Here is a 20,463-nt window from a genome sequence, read left to right as displayed (position 1 = left end):
TTTATTTAATCAAACAAAGACTGGAAATTAAAATTTATGATATTAGTTATTCTTTCGAATGTAAATGACATGAAAAAGGATAAAATATTCCATATTGATTGCAAGTAATTGGAGTTAAATAGAAATGTATTTCTTCTCTTAATAAATTGAGTAATTAGATAAAAATGAAACAATATGCGTAAACGTATCAGATGTTTGTAGACAATCTATAAAAGTGTTCTGATAAGGAACACTTGTTAAAAGAAGACTGTGACTTGAGGAACGATATGCGAATTCAACAAGTATATCACGAGTTACGCAAACTTGGCTATTTCTGCTTTTGCGATAAGAGAAAAAATAATCTAGCACTACTTTACTTTAAAGCACTCGGGAGTCAAAAGGCCTCCGTGGCGCAATCGGCTAGCGCGTTCGGCTGTTAACCGAAAGGTTGGTGGTTCGAGCCCACCCGGGGGCGAATCTTTTGATTTTCAAACATTTAGACTAGCTGTATGATAATGAGCTTCTCATTGCTTGCTATAGTTGTCTGAAATTTTTTGCGGACAGTAAAAGATATTGCATGTATCGAGATAGATGCTAATATAATTTATAAAAGAGAAGCCTGTTTGTGCATGTGCAGAAATGCTTTGAAATAAAACTATTTATAAGGAAAAATAAAAAATAATGTTTTCGCCATTGTGACACAAGTAATTTATCATTCACACAGGTAACAAGTAATTCATGAGATAACGAGAGGTATGTATATTTTATAAACACAATGCATATGGTGTGTTTAATTGTACAACATTAATTACACATGCAGTAACATTTGTGAATACAAATATTTACATGTAAAAATTACAAATTGGTTAAGGCTTTTGCTTTACAATTTGTAAGAGCAATAAAGAATTTATAAGATGAAAAACGTATGTATTGTATATATACGGATATATATATAAAAGTATAAATATTTTGTTGATGAGAACACATAAACTATGTAAGTGCATATCCATTATAAGAATATATATAGTTTCCTTGTTCTTGAAAAATAAGTCAGAAGAAAAATATCACGGAAACCTTGATATTCTTACTTTCCAATTTGTAGAAGAATAAAGAAAAGTTTATGAAAAGAAGATGGGGATATGGTTTGTTGTAAATATACAAGAATGAATCATCAAAAAAATAAAATTATTTCTCGAAAAATTTATCATGAAATACAGTAATTAGGAAAATCATTCTCAACGGCGCCGTGGCTTAGTTGGTTAAAGCGCCTGTCTAGTAAACAGGAGATCGAGGGTTCGAATCCCTCCGGGGCCTTCTGAAGCAATAACTCCGTGTTATTACTTCGAGAGTTATTTTTTTTTTATACAAATTTACTTAATTGAAAATTTCAAGTAATAGAAGAGCTTATGGTGTCATTCGTTCCGAAAATATTAATACTAATGTTATTATTTCTTTTTAATTTTATTTTGAATGAATATATTACTACCTAACACACACATTTGCTTGTTTTATGTTTTATGAATGCTTACAAATTGTAACTGCAAATATTTTTATTTAAATTTCTATCTTTATCAGAGGATCCCATAAATTACTTTATAAAAGTTAGAATAAATGAAAAATTCTGTTCATCTACTGTTGAAAAGTTGCAGAAGTCAATAAGAAATTAAAAATATTAATTGTTTTTGTTAATACAGGCGTTATAAATGTGCATATACCTAATTCGTATATACAATTAACCTATACCTTATATGCGTAAAGTTTCATAGTTTACGAAATAGACTATATACTTAGAGTAAGCAAACGGGTCGCCATATTTAAATCGTTCTATGCAAATACTAAATTAAATATTATTTAAGTAATATCAAACAACTCTGTTGCATCTGATATTGCGTAAAACCAGAGACACAATCAGTAGTACTCATTTTTTTATTCAAACGAAGGTATATTATTTTTCCAGTCATTGGAAAGGTTACATGTATGAAAGCAGTAAATAATACGTACAAGTAGAAACTTGATGCGCTCGAGATGAGGATACTTAGCTGAAACAACATTGTGAACAATATTTTAGCTATAATTTTATAAATCAAGTAGAGAAAACGCACAGGCTTCCCTGGATTCTACGCAGTGCTGCCAACTGTCGTCGATATTCGAATGTTGGCTGCGCCATACCTCACTGAATTCAAACAGGGAACTTCGTTGTTGTTTGGTACGTTGCGCGCTGTTTTAACCTCAATATCCGGAGAAATGAGTGCATACACGGACCCATTGCGTTTAAATGAAAGACTATTGTTCCGGGAGTTGAAGAACAATCTGCCAAAGAACATCAAGGACACACAGAACATCCTAGAAATCCGTGACAATGTAATATACGTGTGGGACGCGAAGGAATTTTGTGTAATGACGTTACATCTTGGGGTAAATCATGATAAAGTCACAGAAGATCTCGGTTATCAGGTAAGCAATTAATTCTCAATTATTCCTCAAGTTCGTTAATTAATGCGTTGTATCTCTGCCCTTAAAAATAACTTAACGAGCAATACAATCCTTTGTATACAACGTATCGATGCGTGAGCACCTAACCTCTATAGCGGTCAGAACAGACGGCGCAGGCGTCTTTTATTTTTTCCATGCGGTTTAAATTCGAGCGATGTGTAATTGTTATTAATTTTTTGTTTGCATTACAATCTCTTTTATTGAAATTTTGTACTGCTTTGTAGGACAATATTTTCTACTTCTAATTGAAATTGATTGCATATTTTCATACACTTGTATTTTTTATTTTTATGTTTTGAGTGGATTTTATGTTGTGATTTAGACTTTTATCGTGTGCTATTTTTATTGGATAATTCTTCTTGGCTTTTTTCTTAATATTAACCGTTAAATAAATTACTGAAATTCGACAAATTATCGATATTTACACTGCTATAATTTCGTTAAAAAAAAGTGATACAGCAATAAATCTGGACTCATTTTAAATCTTGAAGTTCTATCTTTACAATTCATAATATTTATTTCCTAACATATTTCTACACGATATAACAAGCGGGGAATTGAAGACATAGATTTATTCGAATATTCTACAAATTGAAACATCTCCAAAAACATTGGGAAATTTTGTTCATGATTTATTAATCATACAGAGCTAACAAGATTCATTAATAATATACAGGATAAATGTCGAACATTTTCGGAGTACGACTTACTTTTATGTAACACCAAAAATGTATTGGTTATAGGCATAAGGGTTGATCGTAAGGGATGATTTAGTGAAATTGAAATTAAATAGAACTTCACTTTTCTGATAAAAGATTTCAGTAGAATGAAAATAAAATAATATTGTACTAAATATTATAATAATTTTCAGACACTTAATTTTTTAATATTATGAGTAGATTGCGTATTTTTTGCATTTATAACAAAAATGGCATGCCCAATACAAAACAGTGAGAACATTTAAATGATTTAAAAATACTGTTGCACTATTTTCAATTGATCTAGTAATTAGCACACACAATTTCTATTTTGCAAAAACTGCCGCAGTCTATTTATGAGGTGTAATTGCTATACTTCTAAAATAAAAATTGTCCAGGGTAAATCTGTAAACTTTTGAACGCTTTACGTGATGCTCCTAGAATACACACTTCATCACAAATTTATTCATCAGTGCAGTACTTAATACATTGTTGACCGGCAATTTTACGTCTGGGCATAAGAACACAAGTTAACTCGTGACCGATCATCAATGTGTGAACAGTAATGTTTAATAAACATACACGAACCCTCCAGAATATTCAAGTCCTTAGTATCCGATATGAAAAATGAAGACGAACGAATTTTTCCATTATTCTGAAATAAACAATTTTGTAATACAGAAGAGCTCTTCATGAAAAATGAAAAATGTTTTAGTGGACAGTAGAGAGGCGAGGTTCCTCAGGATTCTCCCTTATCAAATCAACGGGTGAACGAGCGATGATCGGTCCCTGAAGGGAGAGAAGAACCGGACCCTCCCTGAGACTCTATCCCCCTCGAGCTCTTTATCTACCTAGCTACGAATACCCATACGTAACCGGGTTGAAGGGTCTGAATTTGCATTTTATTCGCAGTTGTGGACCGCGGGTTCGTGGGTAACGTTCCTCCGCGGCACGGACATTTATTTTAATTAAATTACTCCGGAGCGTCGAACAACCCATTTCCTATAAATTATCCCCTCACCGGTCTTTTGGTCTTTCGTAGTCGCGGCCGCGCCACCCACCCCCCACAGCCCAAACCCTGGCCGAGCGCGCGAGCGCAAGCTCGGTCGCTTGGCCAAGCATTAATGTACCCGCTGATCCCACGGTGCCATTGAAATGAAATAAAAGCACAGGGCGAGAACGAAACGTTCTGCCCATTCTCGGCAGGCCAGCAAGCGCGAGTCCTTCCCTTTCATTTACCTCGTAATCATTTTCCACTAGCGCGCGTATGCACCTACACCGATTAACCCGCGGGACGCGCGTGCCCTCTCCACGGCCCTGTGTATTGGTATCGCGAACCATAATTTAACCGGCGCTTAATCGTCCCGAATCAAAAGTTCGCCCGAGAAAACGCTTTCGCGGTAATCGTCGTTAAGCGACACACGCCGGTTAATGGCTCGACGTGGTTATCGGGCAACTTCTACTTAACCGACCTCCTGCAATGCTAGATCCTTCTCGTCTGACAATTCGTATCTCGGTGAGGTACGCGTTCTTCTGCCAAAGACTCCTTTTTCACGGAATAGAGGCTTTTAGGAAGACTGGTGGATCTGGTTATCGGCCTTTAGAGTTGCTACCGGTTTGGAATTATCTTTGGGAGAGCTATAAGAGGTCGTAAGATACTCTTCTTTAGACGTACTATAAGTTAAGGGGGTATTCTAGTCTAGAATGAGTTTTGTTTTTTAGTATTTTTTTTATAAAGAAGCTATGCAACTACTTGCACACACATACACACACGCACACACGCATTGACGTTTTTCATATACATATATATTTGTTGCTCTTTCAACAACGTTTACAAGTTTTGACAGAACCTTCTTCTGTCGATCTGCAGGGATCAGGATGTGTTCTGATCCCTTATTATATTGGTAACGGATCGGTCGAGCGGATCAAACAGTTACGTATAACTTCATCCATTTCCCGAATCCAACAGTATCCTTCGGTAGAAATATTTTCGAAAAATAATTTCAGAAAATGAAGTAAAAAAAAAATCGATTTTTGTTTAAGGTTCTAGACTAGAATGCTTCCTTAAATAGATGAGAGTTTCTTTAGTACTCAAGAGTGTATTCAGGGCCATGATACTGTACAATAATAGGTAATAATATGCAGCAAAGAATTGTACAGCATAATAGATCGTTAATTTTTTGAATGTGCGATCGAAATTCTTAGCATTATTATAATTTCCATCATATACTATAGTCTGTTCTTCTTTTCCTAAAAAAGTGTGACATTCATAGATGCACCACCATCTCTACATGCATAATAATACATGACTGACATTCGATTATTATCCCTATGTGTCTCAATTTTCTGCGATCCGGTGACAGCAGCTATTATCGTTCGCAAGTTTTTATCGTAACTGTGAACACGTATCGAATTTTACTTTACAAAAGTGACGATCCCTTAGTGGTCCAGTGACGCCTCAACTGGCCAAGTTTAGAACCAGAAATCGCCGATCTAAATCGAAGAACCGAGCCTCCGGATTACAGTTGTTCCGAGGCGTTTTCTGAGAGTCAATTGAATTGAAGAATCGCCGGTGGGTCCCAAGAGGCACTTTACGGGGCGCCCGGTGCATGCGCGTTGCCGGCTGAAATATCGGTCGTAAATAATAAAAGTTAGCGAGGTTCCTCCCTGGCGCGCACGGTGGGACTTTAAACCGGAAGATAGGTGTCGCAGGATACGGACGAGGTAGAGTAGAAAGGGGGGAGGGTGGCGATGAGGAGGGCGAAAGAGGAGGCGCGGGGCAGCATCGGGGGTACGGGGTGGAGACAAAGACGCGCTATTGTCAACCGCTCCGCCATCGGAACCACCATCCGCCGCGGGAAACTTTGAATCATTTTTATTGCATAGAGTTATCTTTGTTACCAGCGGAACGAACGTCTAAACGCGTCCTCTCTGTCCCTTTCTCTGGCGGTCCTCTCCCTCCGTCTTCCTTCCCCGTTCGTACAGGTTATTCCCTCCCGTCGTTCGCCCTGGCCTTTCTACTAGCCGCCGCCAACCCCCTGTTCCGTCCCCTACCTCCCCCCTCGACCCTCACGTCGACGAGACCGCGTACCCGCACACCCTTTTTGTTCTTCTCGCTCGACGCGAGATAATACGAACGAGGAAGCGTTCACACCCCTTTGGCTGCCCAAATGGAATAAGTTCTTTAATTCGCGAATTTACCGCCCGCTCTAACGAATCACCAGCCCCTGTCGCCAAGATAACGCCGCTTCTTCTGGAACTGCTACCTTGTTACCTTCGTTTCGAATTCTTTTCCCGCCACGCGATAAACTACCACGATGATCTACGCCCAGGAATAATCGCACCCCCAACGACGCCACTCCAAATAGCCATAAGTCATCCAGAAAACTACAGGAAAGAGGACGAATACATTGCTCCTCTATCTTCTACTGGCTACCTTGTTCTGCGTAGCCTTTTGCTTGTGACGTCAATTTCTGAGGCTTTCTTCTCTGAGGCAGCACGATAGGAAATGAAATTGATGCTGCAGTCATTTACTATAGTATCTTGAGTCTTCGTTCTTAAACTTCAAACTCGCAATGTTATCATCAATGTTAGATGATTAATCCTTCGAGCCAGATATAGAAGCGATAAGGGATGAAACTCGTGTCAGAGCTATCGATTAGATCTTCTTGAGGGTTCAGTCTTCATCCACACTAAATTGCAGTTAATTATACCTAGTAACAATACTTATTATTATATAATTAATCCTTGAAACTAGGTATAGAAAGCTAGATCTCGCTTTTTACGCCAACGCAATAGGAAATGAAACTTATGTCAGAGTGATCCACTGTAGCTCCACGTGTCTTCAGTAACTTGTAGTTATCATCTCAGTAATAGGAGATGGTATTACCAGATGATCAGACCTTCTCCTTCAGTATATTACCATAGGGGGATGAAACGGAGGACAGAGGGGTGTCATCCGGGGTGCCAGGATCATCGCGCAGCGGCTGCCGGTTAATTATATTTAATCAATACTTCTTGCCGCGTATTTTATTCGACGCACAATGGCCGGCCTTACAATTCGCGCAAGCAAACGCGAGGGGGATGAAGGAGGGTGGTGGTCCCGTCAGTTCCTGGACACAGGTTAGGCGAGCCCCGCGTGTGGAAGTATACGAGGAGGTAGCTCGAGCAATAAAATTCACGGGAAGTGTTTTACATTGGTGGCGCGGGGGCCAGCGTGTGCACCGTGGACAGGGGTGCCAGGGTGAGAGGAAGCCTCGACGAATTTAGTAAGTGGCGGACAATGGCTTTTGTGGTAGACATGGGCCAACTCACACCCCTCTCGCCCTCTCTTTCTCCCTTCTGGTATGCGTATTTCGTTCCAGCACGGATACATTTTCTCTCCTGGCCGTGGCTTTTCTTTCTCTGTCGGCGGTCCCGACCTCCTCTGTCCCTCTGCACCCCTCCGCGCTCGCTCGCAGAGCGACGTCACGCGTTTAGAAATGTGTTAGGGAAGGCGAAACTTAGCGTTGAAAGAACAAGGAAAGAGAGTACCTCGACTCCTCTATTAGCAGCCGCATATGCGCCCGAGAATGGCTCGCCACTGGGAGCAGAAATTAAGGCGGGCTATTTGGGATTTTCTGGAATATGAATCAGGGTTGCATTTCCAGAGTATGCAGATTGAACCCCGTCTTATCGCTGCGTCTCATCAAATATTTATTCTGCGGATATTTCGGCCCTCGCTTGTTCTTTAAATGTTAGCAAATTGCCCACAAAGTTGACTCTATACCTGTACGATAGTGCCGAATGTAAATACACAGAAGCATCCTGAATTCACTATTGTGCAAACATGTTTTACAGCTCAATCCGGGGCAAACTAAATTAGCCAGACTTTTTTGCGCGTTACAGCAGAACCTCGATTAAAAGAACTTCTGAATTCTGGACTCACTATCGTACAAACAGGTCTTACATGTTAACAGCTCAGGCTAAGACGATCCATATGCAGCATTTCATATTGCAAAAATCAGAAGGTATTTAATTTAGCACCGTTTTCTAGTAATCTATCCTACAGGGAAAAGAGAATCTTGACAAGATTAGTCCAGTATTTATGTATATCGTGTATCTTAGTCAATAAGAATAGCTGCGCGACAATGTGCGTTCCTCAGGATGCAACCACCTGTCCGGCGACTTACGTGCGCCGACATACATAAACTCGGCAAATCTTGCGGAATCCACGAGTGTAGTTCCCGGCCGAGAACCAGTGTCTTTATCTCCCTCTGGAAGTCGTGTACGAGAACAACGTGGTCCATTGTCAAACCCGCCCGTTAAAATACGAAACGCCCTTCGTCTTGGAAGGAACCGAGCGTGCACGCAACATCCCCTTTCTCCCGTATCCTCTATTATCGTCGCTTGTATAGCCTATAAGCGTGAAAGGGCTGCAACTCCCACAATGACAATAATTCTGTGCTAATTACCCCTTCTGGGGGCTTTCTTGGGGCTTTCCGCCCGTCCTTTATACTTTATGCTATCTGCGAATCGTCCGCTGATTTCGTTCCGATTACTCATCGAGAAAATCGAGTGCATTTACATCTGCGACCATTAATCTTATAAAACTCGTCCGAAAATGGAAAGCGCCGAAAATTGATCTACGAAAATTATTTTCAGATCATGAAAACGTTGCTCTTTGACAACTTTGCTAAGATTTAGACGTGAAATTAGTTACGTGTAGGCATTTAATTGAAGATAAACAAGTGCTTGAGTTGATTTAGTACTGAAGTAACTTAATCATAACTTATCAACGTATAAATAAATTGTTAAACATCGTGGATATATTATTATACATCGTGGCTGTTGCCAAGAAATAGGAAGGGGTTGTTCTAGGGTTGAATGCAAGATTAGTTCTGAAGTTAAATGATTTCGGTTTGTCGACTGCAAGACTGACGGCGTTCAGTTACAAGTTGTAGTGAATCTATGCACGATTTCTACTACCTGCATTAGAAATTCAGCCACGTGTTCCGGGGTGTGATTAAACAGGATAACACGATGAATGCTTCTGTTGAGGCTTTCACACAATGCGGCTACAGATTTCTTCAAACTGTACCACCTTGGACCTTGACCTCACCGAAATAATGCATTGTTGTTACGACGTAACAAAAATATTTACACCCCTGTATACAGACTTCCAGAAGCGATCTGGGGTCTGAGACAAAGGATGATCCCTCGCAGTGAATCAAGCAGGGGTGTCTCCAAGAAAAAGAAACCCTCAATCGGTCGGAGTATCCGATGTAACGTTCGCCAGCGAACGAGGGTCGAAGACGAGCCGGCGAAGTGGCTCACGTTCCGCAGGGGGTGGCTTTGTCAGCCCTACAATACCTTGGCAAGCTAATGCATTTCCTTTACAGTTTTAATGGGCATTCATAACTAAGTTTAATAATACCGGTAGGAGGCCAGCCGTCGTGGTTGCATATCTAATAATTCCACGGTTCTACCTCGCGCAGGAAGTGGCACAGCAGCACGGATTTTAGTGGTGGCTGCTCGAGTTCATCCCCTACTCTCGACTCGCGCGCACGTTCAACGTTTGTCTCTTTCTCGCGCCCTCTTTTCCAGCCCCGTCGTCTTGCCGCCCTTCGACTTGGCCCCACCGGCAAAGATTTCCTAAATTTCTGCCTTGGCTACCTTCTACGTAGAAGGCCGCTTCGATCATTCTCGGAAAGCGGTTCATCGTTTTCTTTAGCAATTTCGAATCACATTCTGGAGACTAAGATGGAAAATTATTTTTCGGTTTCTGCGATTATTGATTTTTTAGAAGACATTTTTTGGAGCTGGGTCATTGATTCTTGGAACAATTCGTGGCCAATCCTGATGCATGGGAGCTGGAAAATGGGAAATAAATTCGTAGCGCTGTTGTTGATTCTGGTAGTATTTTTTTCATAGAATGAGGGATTTCTCTTATAATTGCTAGATTAAAACGAATCTCAATCATTAACCCTGGAACGATCTAGTGGGGTGTTTAACGCCCCAGCCATTTGTTTTATAATTGACGTTTCTTTATTTTTTAGCAAAATGTTAAGTGGTGTCACCTAGCTGTCAATAGCTGCATTAGCTTTTAATTAACAGTCACGGTGGCGTGATTTTGCCCTCGGTATTATTTTTACAGGTCTCTTGGGATGTTGCGCACCTCATGCGTCAGGGTAAAAATCGTTACCAGAATTATCGCGAATGGAATATAGTTTATACTTGGATGGACATCACGATAGAATCATCATAATAAAATCTTAACGATTAGGATACATCAACCTTATCAAATTTTTGCAAGCGTACACCAAACAATCGGCCTAACTATATATATATATAGATTCAGACTGTCAATATTATTATTCAGACTCCTGTCAATATAAAAATACTATTGAAACTCAGCACGTCACTTTCAGTAAAAAAAAAATAAAAATTCTTCTAATTCTAAAAAATTTGTCCTTGCTTTGAAATATTTTGGAAGAAAAATCTCGTTAACCGACAGTTATCTGCGAATCTCCCAAAATTTAGTTCGCACGTGTAAGAACTTACGGCAACAATTTCCCGGATTGTCGACGAGACGAACAAGCTGGCTATTTGCGTTTCAAATGGCGTTAATCGCCATCGTCTTGACAATCGAGCAGCATCGCGCCCGAACGTCTGGCAGCGGTGCGATCGAGGCCCGGTAATTCATACGGCCTTGAATGGGAAAACTTTCGAGGTGTTTCACTGACTTAATCACCCCGAATCAAGTACAAGGAGGATTGCCGGGCGAGCGGGTCGTTGGGCGGGTATCCTGGTAGCGAGAAGAGGTTCCGGCACAGCCAGGATATAATGGCGTTTTGGTTGTGGACCAAGATATAAATCCCAGCGCCGTTATGTGGCATAGAGCACCATCTTAGCTTGGTCTTCGCCGCGTCGCGTCGCCGGAGCCAGCGCGACGCGGTCTCTAATAAATAACCGAGAGACAATGGACACTGTCCAAAACACGGTAGATCTTGCGCCTTTAACTTGGGTACCAAGTCTTAGCCCCTGGCAACCCCCCTGTCCCTTTAGCAAAGCGTTCCGCTTCCTCCCTCCTTCCATTTTCTTCGGGTCTTGCCACCTCTACGAAGGACAGAGCCCTTCCTCTTCGACCAAAGAGCTCCGCGAAGCAGTCGCCACCCACCCACACTGTCTCCTCTCCTACACCCCCTCCTGCCGCGGGAATTATAATGTTTGTTTCTAACAAATTACCATGATAATGCCCGGGCGTCGCACGGCGAGACCGTGTCTTCGGTAGCACACTTAAATTACGCGACTAGAAACAACGCCGCCGGTGGCACCGAGAACGCGACCGGAACATCAGCAATGCCACCTCGACAGTGGGAGATTCCTCGGGGGTAGTTGTAATGTTAATTAGCCACTTACCTAACCGTACACCCGTTGACAATCGGCGACACCGCGTGCTCCCGTGTTTCGCGTGCCTGCGACCGACCAGGACTCTGAGTCGGTGGTGATCTTTAAACATTCGATTACTTTGGAAACGAATCGCTGTTCTCGAAATTTGATTATAGAGAGGCTTGAGATGTTTCTATTTTAACCCCTACCGTGCTTTGACGAGTCCGATTCGCGATGAAGAGATTTCCAGTAATAACCCATTAATTATGGATGTTATAGTCTGTTCTTGAAAATTGAAATAAAATTCTAGTCTCTTATCATTCCTTCTAAAAAATTATTGCAATCGAAGAATTTCTAATCGCAGTAACCGTGGTGGAAATGGTACGTCAAGGGGTTAAGTGGGGAGATATCTTCTAACAGTAGCTGATATTTAGATGAGATTTATACAAGGCGGGGAAAAAAGCTAAAATTTTGAAGATGTTTTGTAGCATTGCTCTTTTATACAATTCTAGGAAAGTAACACAAAGAAGAATTTGCAAAAAATGGGAATCTCTGCAGTGCTAGACCGACATAGAAAAATTATTGACAATGGCAATTTCCCATGCGCAAAGTAGTCGTTATACAACTGATTCTCAAAAATCGCTTATAAAGTGAAGTACACATACAGTGTACTGCAGAGCGTACTACAGGTCCACTTCACAAAGTTTAAATCTCGCGTCGAACGTCAAATCGAGAACCTGCAACGGCTCCGGCACGTGCTATCAGACCAAAATTCCGGAAAAGGAAAAATACGTTTCGGTTTCGATCGAAAAAAAGCTGATTCGCGGCGCCGCGATATTATTATTGTCCGGAGGATAAATTGGTATACGGGGTCGTAGATTTTCGCCGGCGCAGTCCACGGCCCACCCGCCATCGTTATTCGCCGACACGTTGAGCTGTCGCAGCTCCATAAAAATTACGTCGAAATCTACGAGCAACGACGTAATACTTTTCACATTTTCGAGCGGACGGACCGGGGGTCGGGCCATTATGTTGGAGTGCTGCGAGGCCGCGAAGGCGATAAACTTTATTTTCCAAAATCGTCCGGGTCGCGCGCGAGTCCGATGCGTGTGCTCTCGTGGATCCCTCCCCATGGATCCCTCGTCGTTACGATCGCGATAACGCGCGTCCGTAGAAACGTACGAGGGATGCCAGAGGATTCCCTCTCCTGCCGCTACCTACGCTCAGACCAACAAAAAAAAAATTGTCGAACGCATATATTTGTTCTGTGTCTGTGCTCCGCTGTTTTTCCCAGTCCTCCTCCTTTTTTCCACGCTATTGTTATTCCGAGGGATAGCGGAGACCGAGGTACTCCGTAAAACCCGAGTCAAAATAATATTCGGTCTCGCAATGCGATGTAACGACAGAACATAATCTGGCCATTCGACGAATGCACGCCAGTTTAAATACAGGATCGCGCCGGTTTGGCGATAAATTGACTGTTCCGCCGTGCGACGCGTCCTCGCGAACGTTTATAAACAAAACCGTCGCCTAGTCTGTCGAACACGCTTCGTAAATTTGCATTCCGCAAATTTTTTGCACAACGCCATTAACGCTTTCGTAAACACAACCATTAAAATCTCGCGCACCGCCTATGTCCGCTGCGGGTTTTGCGTCTCGTTATCAAGAAATGCCGATATCGTCGAAGATTACTATCAACAATTCCGAATACCGATTTAACATGTTCGCTATTAGCGTTTGTTTCGGTCACGGGCTTCGCAGTTACAATATAATTGGTAAAATGCAATATATCTCGGTGGACTTAGTTTTCCAAATGTCATGATTTGTATTATCATTAGAGATCCCGGATTTTATGCATCCGTGGTAAAAATGGATAGATGAAACATGAAATATTGAATGACTTAAAAGAAACTAACAATGTTGATATATTAATTTCAACTTATTGAAATTATTTAAGACATAACTAAAATCGCACTTGGCTGCTACGTCTTGCAATTGATGCGAACAATTTTTATTTTGCGTAAACATTCGCAGTTTAGGTATCATTTCAGATAAACACGTGTACGAACATCATTGATTTTCTTCACTTGAAATACCAATAAGCCACTTTCGTCACGCATAAACCATACAAATCTAAGCTATACATGAGAATTTCTTCGCTTTATGTACTATACGTCATAAATTACTTGAGATTTTCTTCAGCATTGTAACATAACCGATATATCAAAGAATTACGTAGTAACTAACTATGAGATGATTTTTATTAAATAGGCGAATTGAACAGTATTGGAAGGGTATTTCGGTTGAAATGGTTAATATTGAACATGGGATATTAAAAATGTGCTTATGCTTTTAAAAAATGCCTAATTGCCTTTCTCTTCGAATTACAAATTGATTTTTGAACTTCATCAAAAGCGTTCTTTAAAGAACGTACAGCTTTTATACACCGTTGCAGCTAGGTCGTCGTAAAAGTTTCGTTAAGCTTATACAGCCGTGTAACAGCCATAACTGCGAAAAAGTCGAGCAAGTTTGTTACTTTATCGACACTGTTTTATTGAAAAGCTGACGCAGCTACATGGACGCTTTTATTAGAAATCTGCGACGAAAGTTTTTCAATAGGTACGTTCCATCGCGTTGACGCGGCCACAGTTGGGGGAGGGGGGAGGGATGTGTTGGGAATGTTAACGCAGTTTCCAGATTTTTATTGGCATCCCAATTGTGCTCGAAGAACGACCTGTTTACGATCTTTTGTTTGCAAAAGTCATAAAGTTGAACGTAAACGAATTTAGGTACAACAGAATTTCAATTATCCGAAAATTAGATGGTTCAATTCTTTATCGTCCTAACATGTTTTATATGTAAAATGATCCAAATGCAGGTGAAGATTTAATTTAACGCTTTCATTAGTAACTGTCCTATTAATCGTACATTTCTACTATATATATGTACATGATTACTCGTAGTAATAGCAATAAAAATACGATTTCCTCAAAAGTTACGTAGGTTAGCATGCTTGGTAAGAAAGAAATAGAACTTGGTTTCGGTTTAAAATGCATTAATAATACCTGCCCATGTTTTATAAATTTTCTTCGGTATCATTATAACTAGCGTGATACGAGATTGTAGAACACAAGTAATTGATGAATAACTGAAATAATCAAAGAATATCAATTTATTTATAAACTTAAAGTTCAAAGAATTTATGTATGAATTTTCTGATTCTTTTATTTTGTTCGTTTTTTTTAATAAAAATGTTCGATATGTCTTATTCGATGGATATGAAGTTAATTACGCCCGAAAAAGAGCCAAAAGAACAACAATTGGTGACCCCACGGTAATCGGTTCCATGACCCTACTATGTACTCCAATGAAAATTTCGATAGAGATCGAACAGTTTGGTTTCCGTAATTTCCTGAGGAAAAAACCGGCAGTTCCCGACGAAATCATCAGGCTGTCGAATGCATAACGGAACAGGTGGTCTCGGAGGAGCGCCGGGGCGAACAAGAAGATAAAATTGGAGAGAACGAAGGAAAAACGAGGCCGTGTAGCCGAGCTCTGGCGAGCAGAGCGGGAGCGGGAGCGGGTCGAGGAACGTCTGGCCTGGCCCTCGAGCAGTAAATCCAGAAACGGTGTTACGGAGCGGCCCCGGAGATAATGCGCAATCATTTCGGAATGGAAATTAAAATCAGATGATGAATCCTAACGATGCCGTTTATTATTTTAATTTTCCGCGAAGACCGCGGCAACGCGGGCTACCAACCGCTCCTACAGACGTCTCCGGCGCACTGGTAACTCGAGTTCGAGACACTAAATTACCTTCCTATTAGCCGTATAATTACAAGATGGCCCCGGTAATTTCCGTTTATTCCGACTTCGTCTCGCCGAACGGCGCTTTATATTACGCGCTATAAGCTCTGGGCGCCGCACCGCACCGGAGCGGCTCGCATGGTTGAGTTTTCCTTATCGCTCGTCGTCAAGCGCGATTTTCGTCGGAAATTAGCACATCATCGTTGCCTCGGAGCTACCAAAATATCGGACACTCGATGCAAATATCTATCTCGATCGAGTTGCAGAAATTGTGGATGAATTGGCGTCCAAAGTGACGTTTTGTGGCCATTTTCAGCGACCTTTATAGCTCATCCCCTACGACTTAAGTTCTCGGCACGATCAAGACAATTTATAAACGCTGCGATATATTCACCGTCTATATCTGTTTCTTAACACGTTAATTGCCTAATATATATATATATATATATATATATATATATATATATATATCCGAAATTTCTGCTAGATCAAACTAGGTTAATCGATGGAATAGAAACTAGGAAGTTACAATTTATCGCAGTGGATTCTTTCGGATAAAATCACAGAGCACTAAAGAAATAGCATTAAAGGCTAGTTTGCATTACCTACTTCTAGATACCAAGACCGTCTTGAATATGTAGATCAGTCGTTCCTCACAGCAGCTTCTTTACAATCTCCATAATTGTAAAATAATACGATTTATTCGCATAGATCGAAAGGAATCTTTGACGCTAAGTTTACGGAACACTAAGAGCAAGTATTTCATGTTACTTCGTAAAAATAACAAGCATTTATTTATTCAGATATCTAACGACTTTTATTATAATACCAATGAACGTAATTTAACAAACCGGGGTCGTGTCAATATGACGCATTCCGTAAATATATGAAACTTAGTCAAAAAATTCATCCCATATGTGATCGACGCGGCAGGTAATTTAATAAAAACAGCCTTGTAATCGTAAATTTGTCAGTGTAAAATAGTTTGAAGAACATGAACAGTGACACCCGAGTTTCATTTTTGCATTTATCTCGAATTTATCGGGTCCAATTCTCACCCCAAGAACAGCCACCCCCAAAACGACGCCTTTATTCGCAGCGAACAGTTTGCCAGGATCAGAAACGGCAGCATTTTTTTCGACATCGTTCCGCAAGCGGTTACGAGCCCCTATACGTGCCAATAATCAGGACTTTCTCTTTTACATCGCAATAAATCGTTGACTTCTGCTGCCCTTTTACACGCTCCCGGGAAAATTTCCATCCGCAGTGATACATAAACACGGGCACCGGTCGTTCGGCGTTCTTCGTTCTCCGTCGCTTGGGCTTATTATAATGTAACTATAACGTTTTATGAGGCTCGTAACCGTCGATACAACGCCGCGTCCTATTCGCGGTACCTCAGACATCGGTTCCAGCTCTGGGTTCGATGCATCTGGCATTTTCGGGTACGGCGAAGAACCCTTTAAAACTGTACGATCTCTTTATACGATCCGCGGGGCTAATCCGCTACATAAATTCGCGTTTTGATTCCGCAGAACGGCTTGCGAATGGCAGGAATGTTAAGCGATCGTAAAATTGCATGAGTTTCACTACCTTTAACCAGTTGACTGTTGCAATCTCTTTGAAAAGTTTGTAAGTGGCTGTAATTTTTTTTTCTTTGTTTAAATACAACACTTTAATAAAATATATATGATTTAATAAAGGATATCAAAGCATACACCCTTCTTAACCAGTTAGCTGATTTTGGCGAGTCATGAAGAAATAACAACATTTTGCATTGTGACGAGTATATTCGTCAAAAACTAACTGTTTCAAAATTGTGACAATATTTTTTAAGTTAAAATGTTGGAGATTACCGCCGATTGAAAATAGACATGTCTAAGTGAGATAATAAAAAGTGGAACATATAAAATTAATTTTGAGAAATTACCGATTTTATTAGGTGTGTGGTATAATGTGGACTCTGCAGTGGCCCCTGCAACGATTCCAAAATGACAGAATTGAAAAATAAATGACGATAGTTACCTACGTTTGAAAAGTATAAGTATTGAATTATGAATATTAAGTAGAATGCAAAATTGACAAATGTGCAATGTAATGTGTGAAATATAATGTGTAAAACTAACTTAAAAAATTGTCTGTCATTTTTATAACGCACTTAGGCCCATAAAATGACCCTGGTAATGGTTAAAAAATAGCGGAATTGATCAATTTCCACTATTACTATTATTTTCGTTTAAATTTTATTTTATTGTATCGTATATTAATGTCTTTCTTACTTATTTATTATCGTTATTCTTATTCCTATTCTATATTCTCCTAACTTTTTTATGATTATTATACGCATGATTGCTTCTGCGTCGCCTGTGTTACAGAGGGTTGTCCCGTATACATAAACGAATTATTATTATTATTATAAATATAACAATAGAAACTACACCCGCTCAAAAATACGTCTATCCAAATAAGAGCGTCAAGTAGATCGCGTAAAACAAATTAAAAAAATTGTCGGTCAATCTTACAGTTTGCACTGGCCTCTGAAACGTCTGCTGAAGCGATTATAAAATGGCGGAACCGGAGGACCAGTGACAAGAAGAGCGGCCGTCAGGAGAGGCCAAACATCGAGCCACGGTAGCAAAGTAGAATGCGAAAAACTAATTTAAAAGATTGTGTCTACCGTTTCAGTACGGTGCTTAGACCACAGAAATGGCAAACCGGCCTCTGATTACGGGCACGGTTATCCATAGAGTATACAGAGAAACAAATGCATCAAACATGAAGGACGTTGGTAGAAATCCTTTTCACTGCTGGAAATTAGAATTTTTCGTGGAGGGCCCTCGTCCGGGGCAACCCCTTGCTTGTTATTATTACTCATATACAGACGTTATTCCGTGTTAACGAAGAAAAGTGCTTGGCTAAGGCCAATATACCTACTTTGTTCCTAACGTCCGTTACGTAAATTCTGCGCTCGCTTTCACATACTTCCAAGATTACTTTTCTGTCCGGCGTAGAGCTAGGGGGTAGGTAATTAAAACCTCGAGTAGGTAAATAACCGACTGCCAGACCGGCAGCGGGAGCTACCGAGAAACGTAATAAGTAGGCGAGTCCGTAGCCTTAAAAAGGGAGATCCTTAAAACACGTAGACCACCTCCTCCACCTTCTACAGCCCACACCCCCACAACGCCCTGTCCGCCCTCTCGCCAACGCCCCCGCCGACCCCCGTCGGCCTCTTCAGATCTCCACCATTTTTTGTGTTAATTTGAATTTCGTAATTAACCGGCTACGTATGAATTCTCGTGAGAATACATAAAGGTCCTTCCTTTAATTTCCGCGAGGATTCGTTATAATACCGCGCCCCCTTGCTCGCTGGAACGTGGATTTTCTGACCTCGAAGGGGATGGCTCGGGATATGCGTGTGGAAAGGAAAATGGCCCGAGAAACTTATCACTGGAATATTGTATCCTTCCTGCGACCCGCCGTGCGCGGGAAATTAGTTCGAAAATTCTCAGAATCCCCAATTATTTTTCCGGATGTTCCTCGGTCATCCTTCTTCTCGCACCTTCTCCGCCATGGGACCGTGCCCTCAAATGGTCCCTCGTTGATTACCAGATTTGTACTGTTATTTTTACTGTGGTCGCGGTGGTCTTTTACCGTTGTTCCCGTTTAACGAGAGATATAATTTTCATTCCATATATCAGAAAACTACTTTTTTGAAACAATTCAAGTATTATATATCATTTCACAAATAGGACAGAGGAGCCTGTAACATATTATATTTTTAGATTCTTTCATTTTCTTTATTTTCGAATAATTATTTTGAATATAGTTAATTATAACGCGATAACGAAACCAAAGGCATAAGCAATTGGTCGCCCAGCAGTGACCGGGTGTTCCACTATCATAAAAGAAGGTTTTTAATGTCACAATGAATTTAACGCTATCTTTCGCAAAATGAAGCTTGTATCTTAACTAAAAATTACAAAATGATTGATCAATAAATTAATAATTATTGTATCGAAATTTAACATATTCTTTAAGAAAATTGTTTGAAATTTCCTACAGAACATGTCCGGGCTCTAACACATTTCTACCGGTGATGATTTCATAATTTTTGAAAGTCCACAATTCACAGTTAAGAACTTTTTAATAGATTATTTCGATGGGAACAACAATTTCATCAACTAGTCATCCCCAGTAACATAAACTAATGATTTCGTTCGGGAACAAGAATTTTAACTTTCCTCTTTTAGTACAGTAGAATCACTGAAAAATCTATAAATAGAGGCTTTCGGTGGATAAAGCGTTAACATGAAGACACGGATGAAATTGTAAGAATAAGGACCAAGCGAGGATCGATGATAATCGATTTTTAATCTAGAAAATCTAAGGAAACAGATAAGTTGTTGGTTGAAACGGATGGACACCGTGACAGCGAGTGAACGTGACAGAACATCGTTCGCTTAATAGTGATTCCTCCGTGTAAAACGTGGCGGTCCACCTTCCGCTTTCAACTCTATTAAATTGCGCGAGATTAGACTGACGTCTTGAAAAATAGAACGTTCTTCCTCCTAATGGGCGGGGACTCTTAAAGAAAATCGAAATCTCCATCCTCGGGAAAGTAATCGAGACGACGGTGATTGGGGCGGTCGGGGATGCTGGGGGGAGAGCTTGTCGTAATTACCGAGTATTTTTCTCGCCCGGTTCTCCCCCGAAGCTGATTGATATTTTGTATTCAGGAGGTACCTCTTCGACCGTGGCTTGAGGGGGTGATTGCTGCTCCACCGAATGAAACGGTACTGCACGATGAAATTCCGAGTGATCTGATTAGCATCGAGGTGCTCAGAAATGTTGATGACCGTCAACGAGTTTACTCGTCGGCCCAATTTCCATAATCTACGGAATCTGACTGAAAAATTCAACTAGTTATCGTTCTCCATTCTTTGATTTTTCTTCGATCCATAATCAATAATTTTCGTACATTCGGTAGGATTTCGTACGTCCATAACGAATATAAACAGATGAAATAGAGGATCATAAAAACGATCAAATAATTTAAGGCTATTGTTATATTATTGATGACTTGGTAAATTGACTGGTGGAAGATTTGATTTTTCCA

At 40.5% G+C, this 20,463-nt stretch overlaps 1 protein-coding gene and 2 non-coding genes across 3 annotated transcripts in view; all 3 read left to right on the top strand.

Moving 5' to 3' along the window:
• The first annotated feature begins 380 nt into the window (after positions 1-380).
• On the top strand, positions 381-454 carry TRNAN-GUU (transfer RNA asparagine (anticodon GUU)). Its single transcript has one exon. It is a non-coding gene; the product is annotated as a tRNA-Asn (tRNA).
• Positions 455-1,219: 765 nt separating this feature from the next.
• TRNAT-AGU (transfer RNA threonine (anticodon AGU)) lies at positions 1,220-1,293 on the top strand. Its single transcript has one exon. It is a non-coding gene; the product is annotated as a tRNA-Thr (tRNA).
• Positions 1,294-2,154: 861 nt separating this feature from the next.
• mbo (nuclear pore complex protein Nup88) overlaps positions 2,155-20,463 on the top strand; it is a 101,683-nt gene continuing 83,374 nt past the window's right edge. The window contains exon 1 of the mRNA XM_033473834.2: positions 2,155-2,433. Coding sequence (XP_033329725.1) covers positions 2,224-2,433 — 210 coding nt within the window. The 5' untranslated portion in view covers positions 2,155-2,223. The remainder of the gene's footprint in view (positions 2,434-20,463) is intronic.

The sequence above is a fragment of the Megalopta genalis genome, chromosome 6, assembly GCF_051020955.1.
Source record: "Megalopta genalis isolate 19385.01 chromosome 6, iyMegGena1_principal, whole genome shotgun sequence".
Classification (NCBI taxonomy): Eukaryota; Metazoa; Arthropoda; class Insecta; order Hymenoptera; family Halictidae; genus Megalopta; species Megalopta genalis.
The sequence above is the reverse complement of the archived record's forward strand: the minus strand, read 5'-3'. Positions and strand labels throughout refer to the sequence as shown.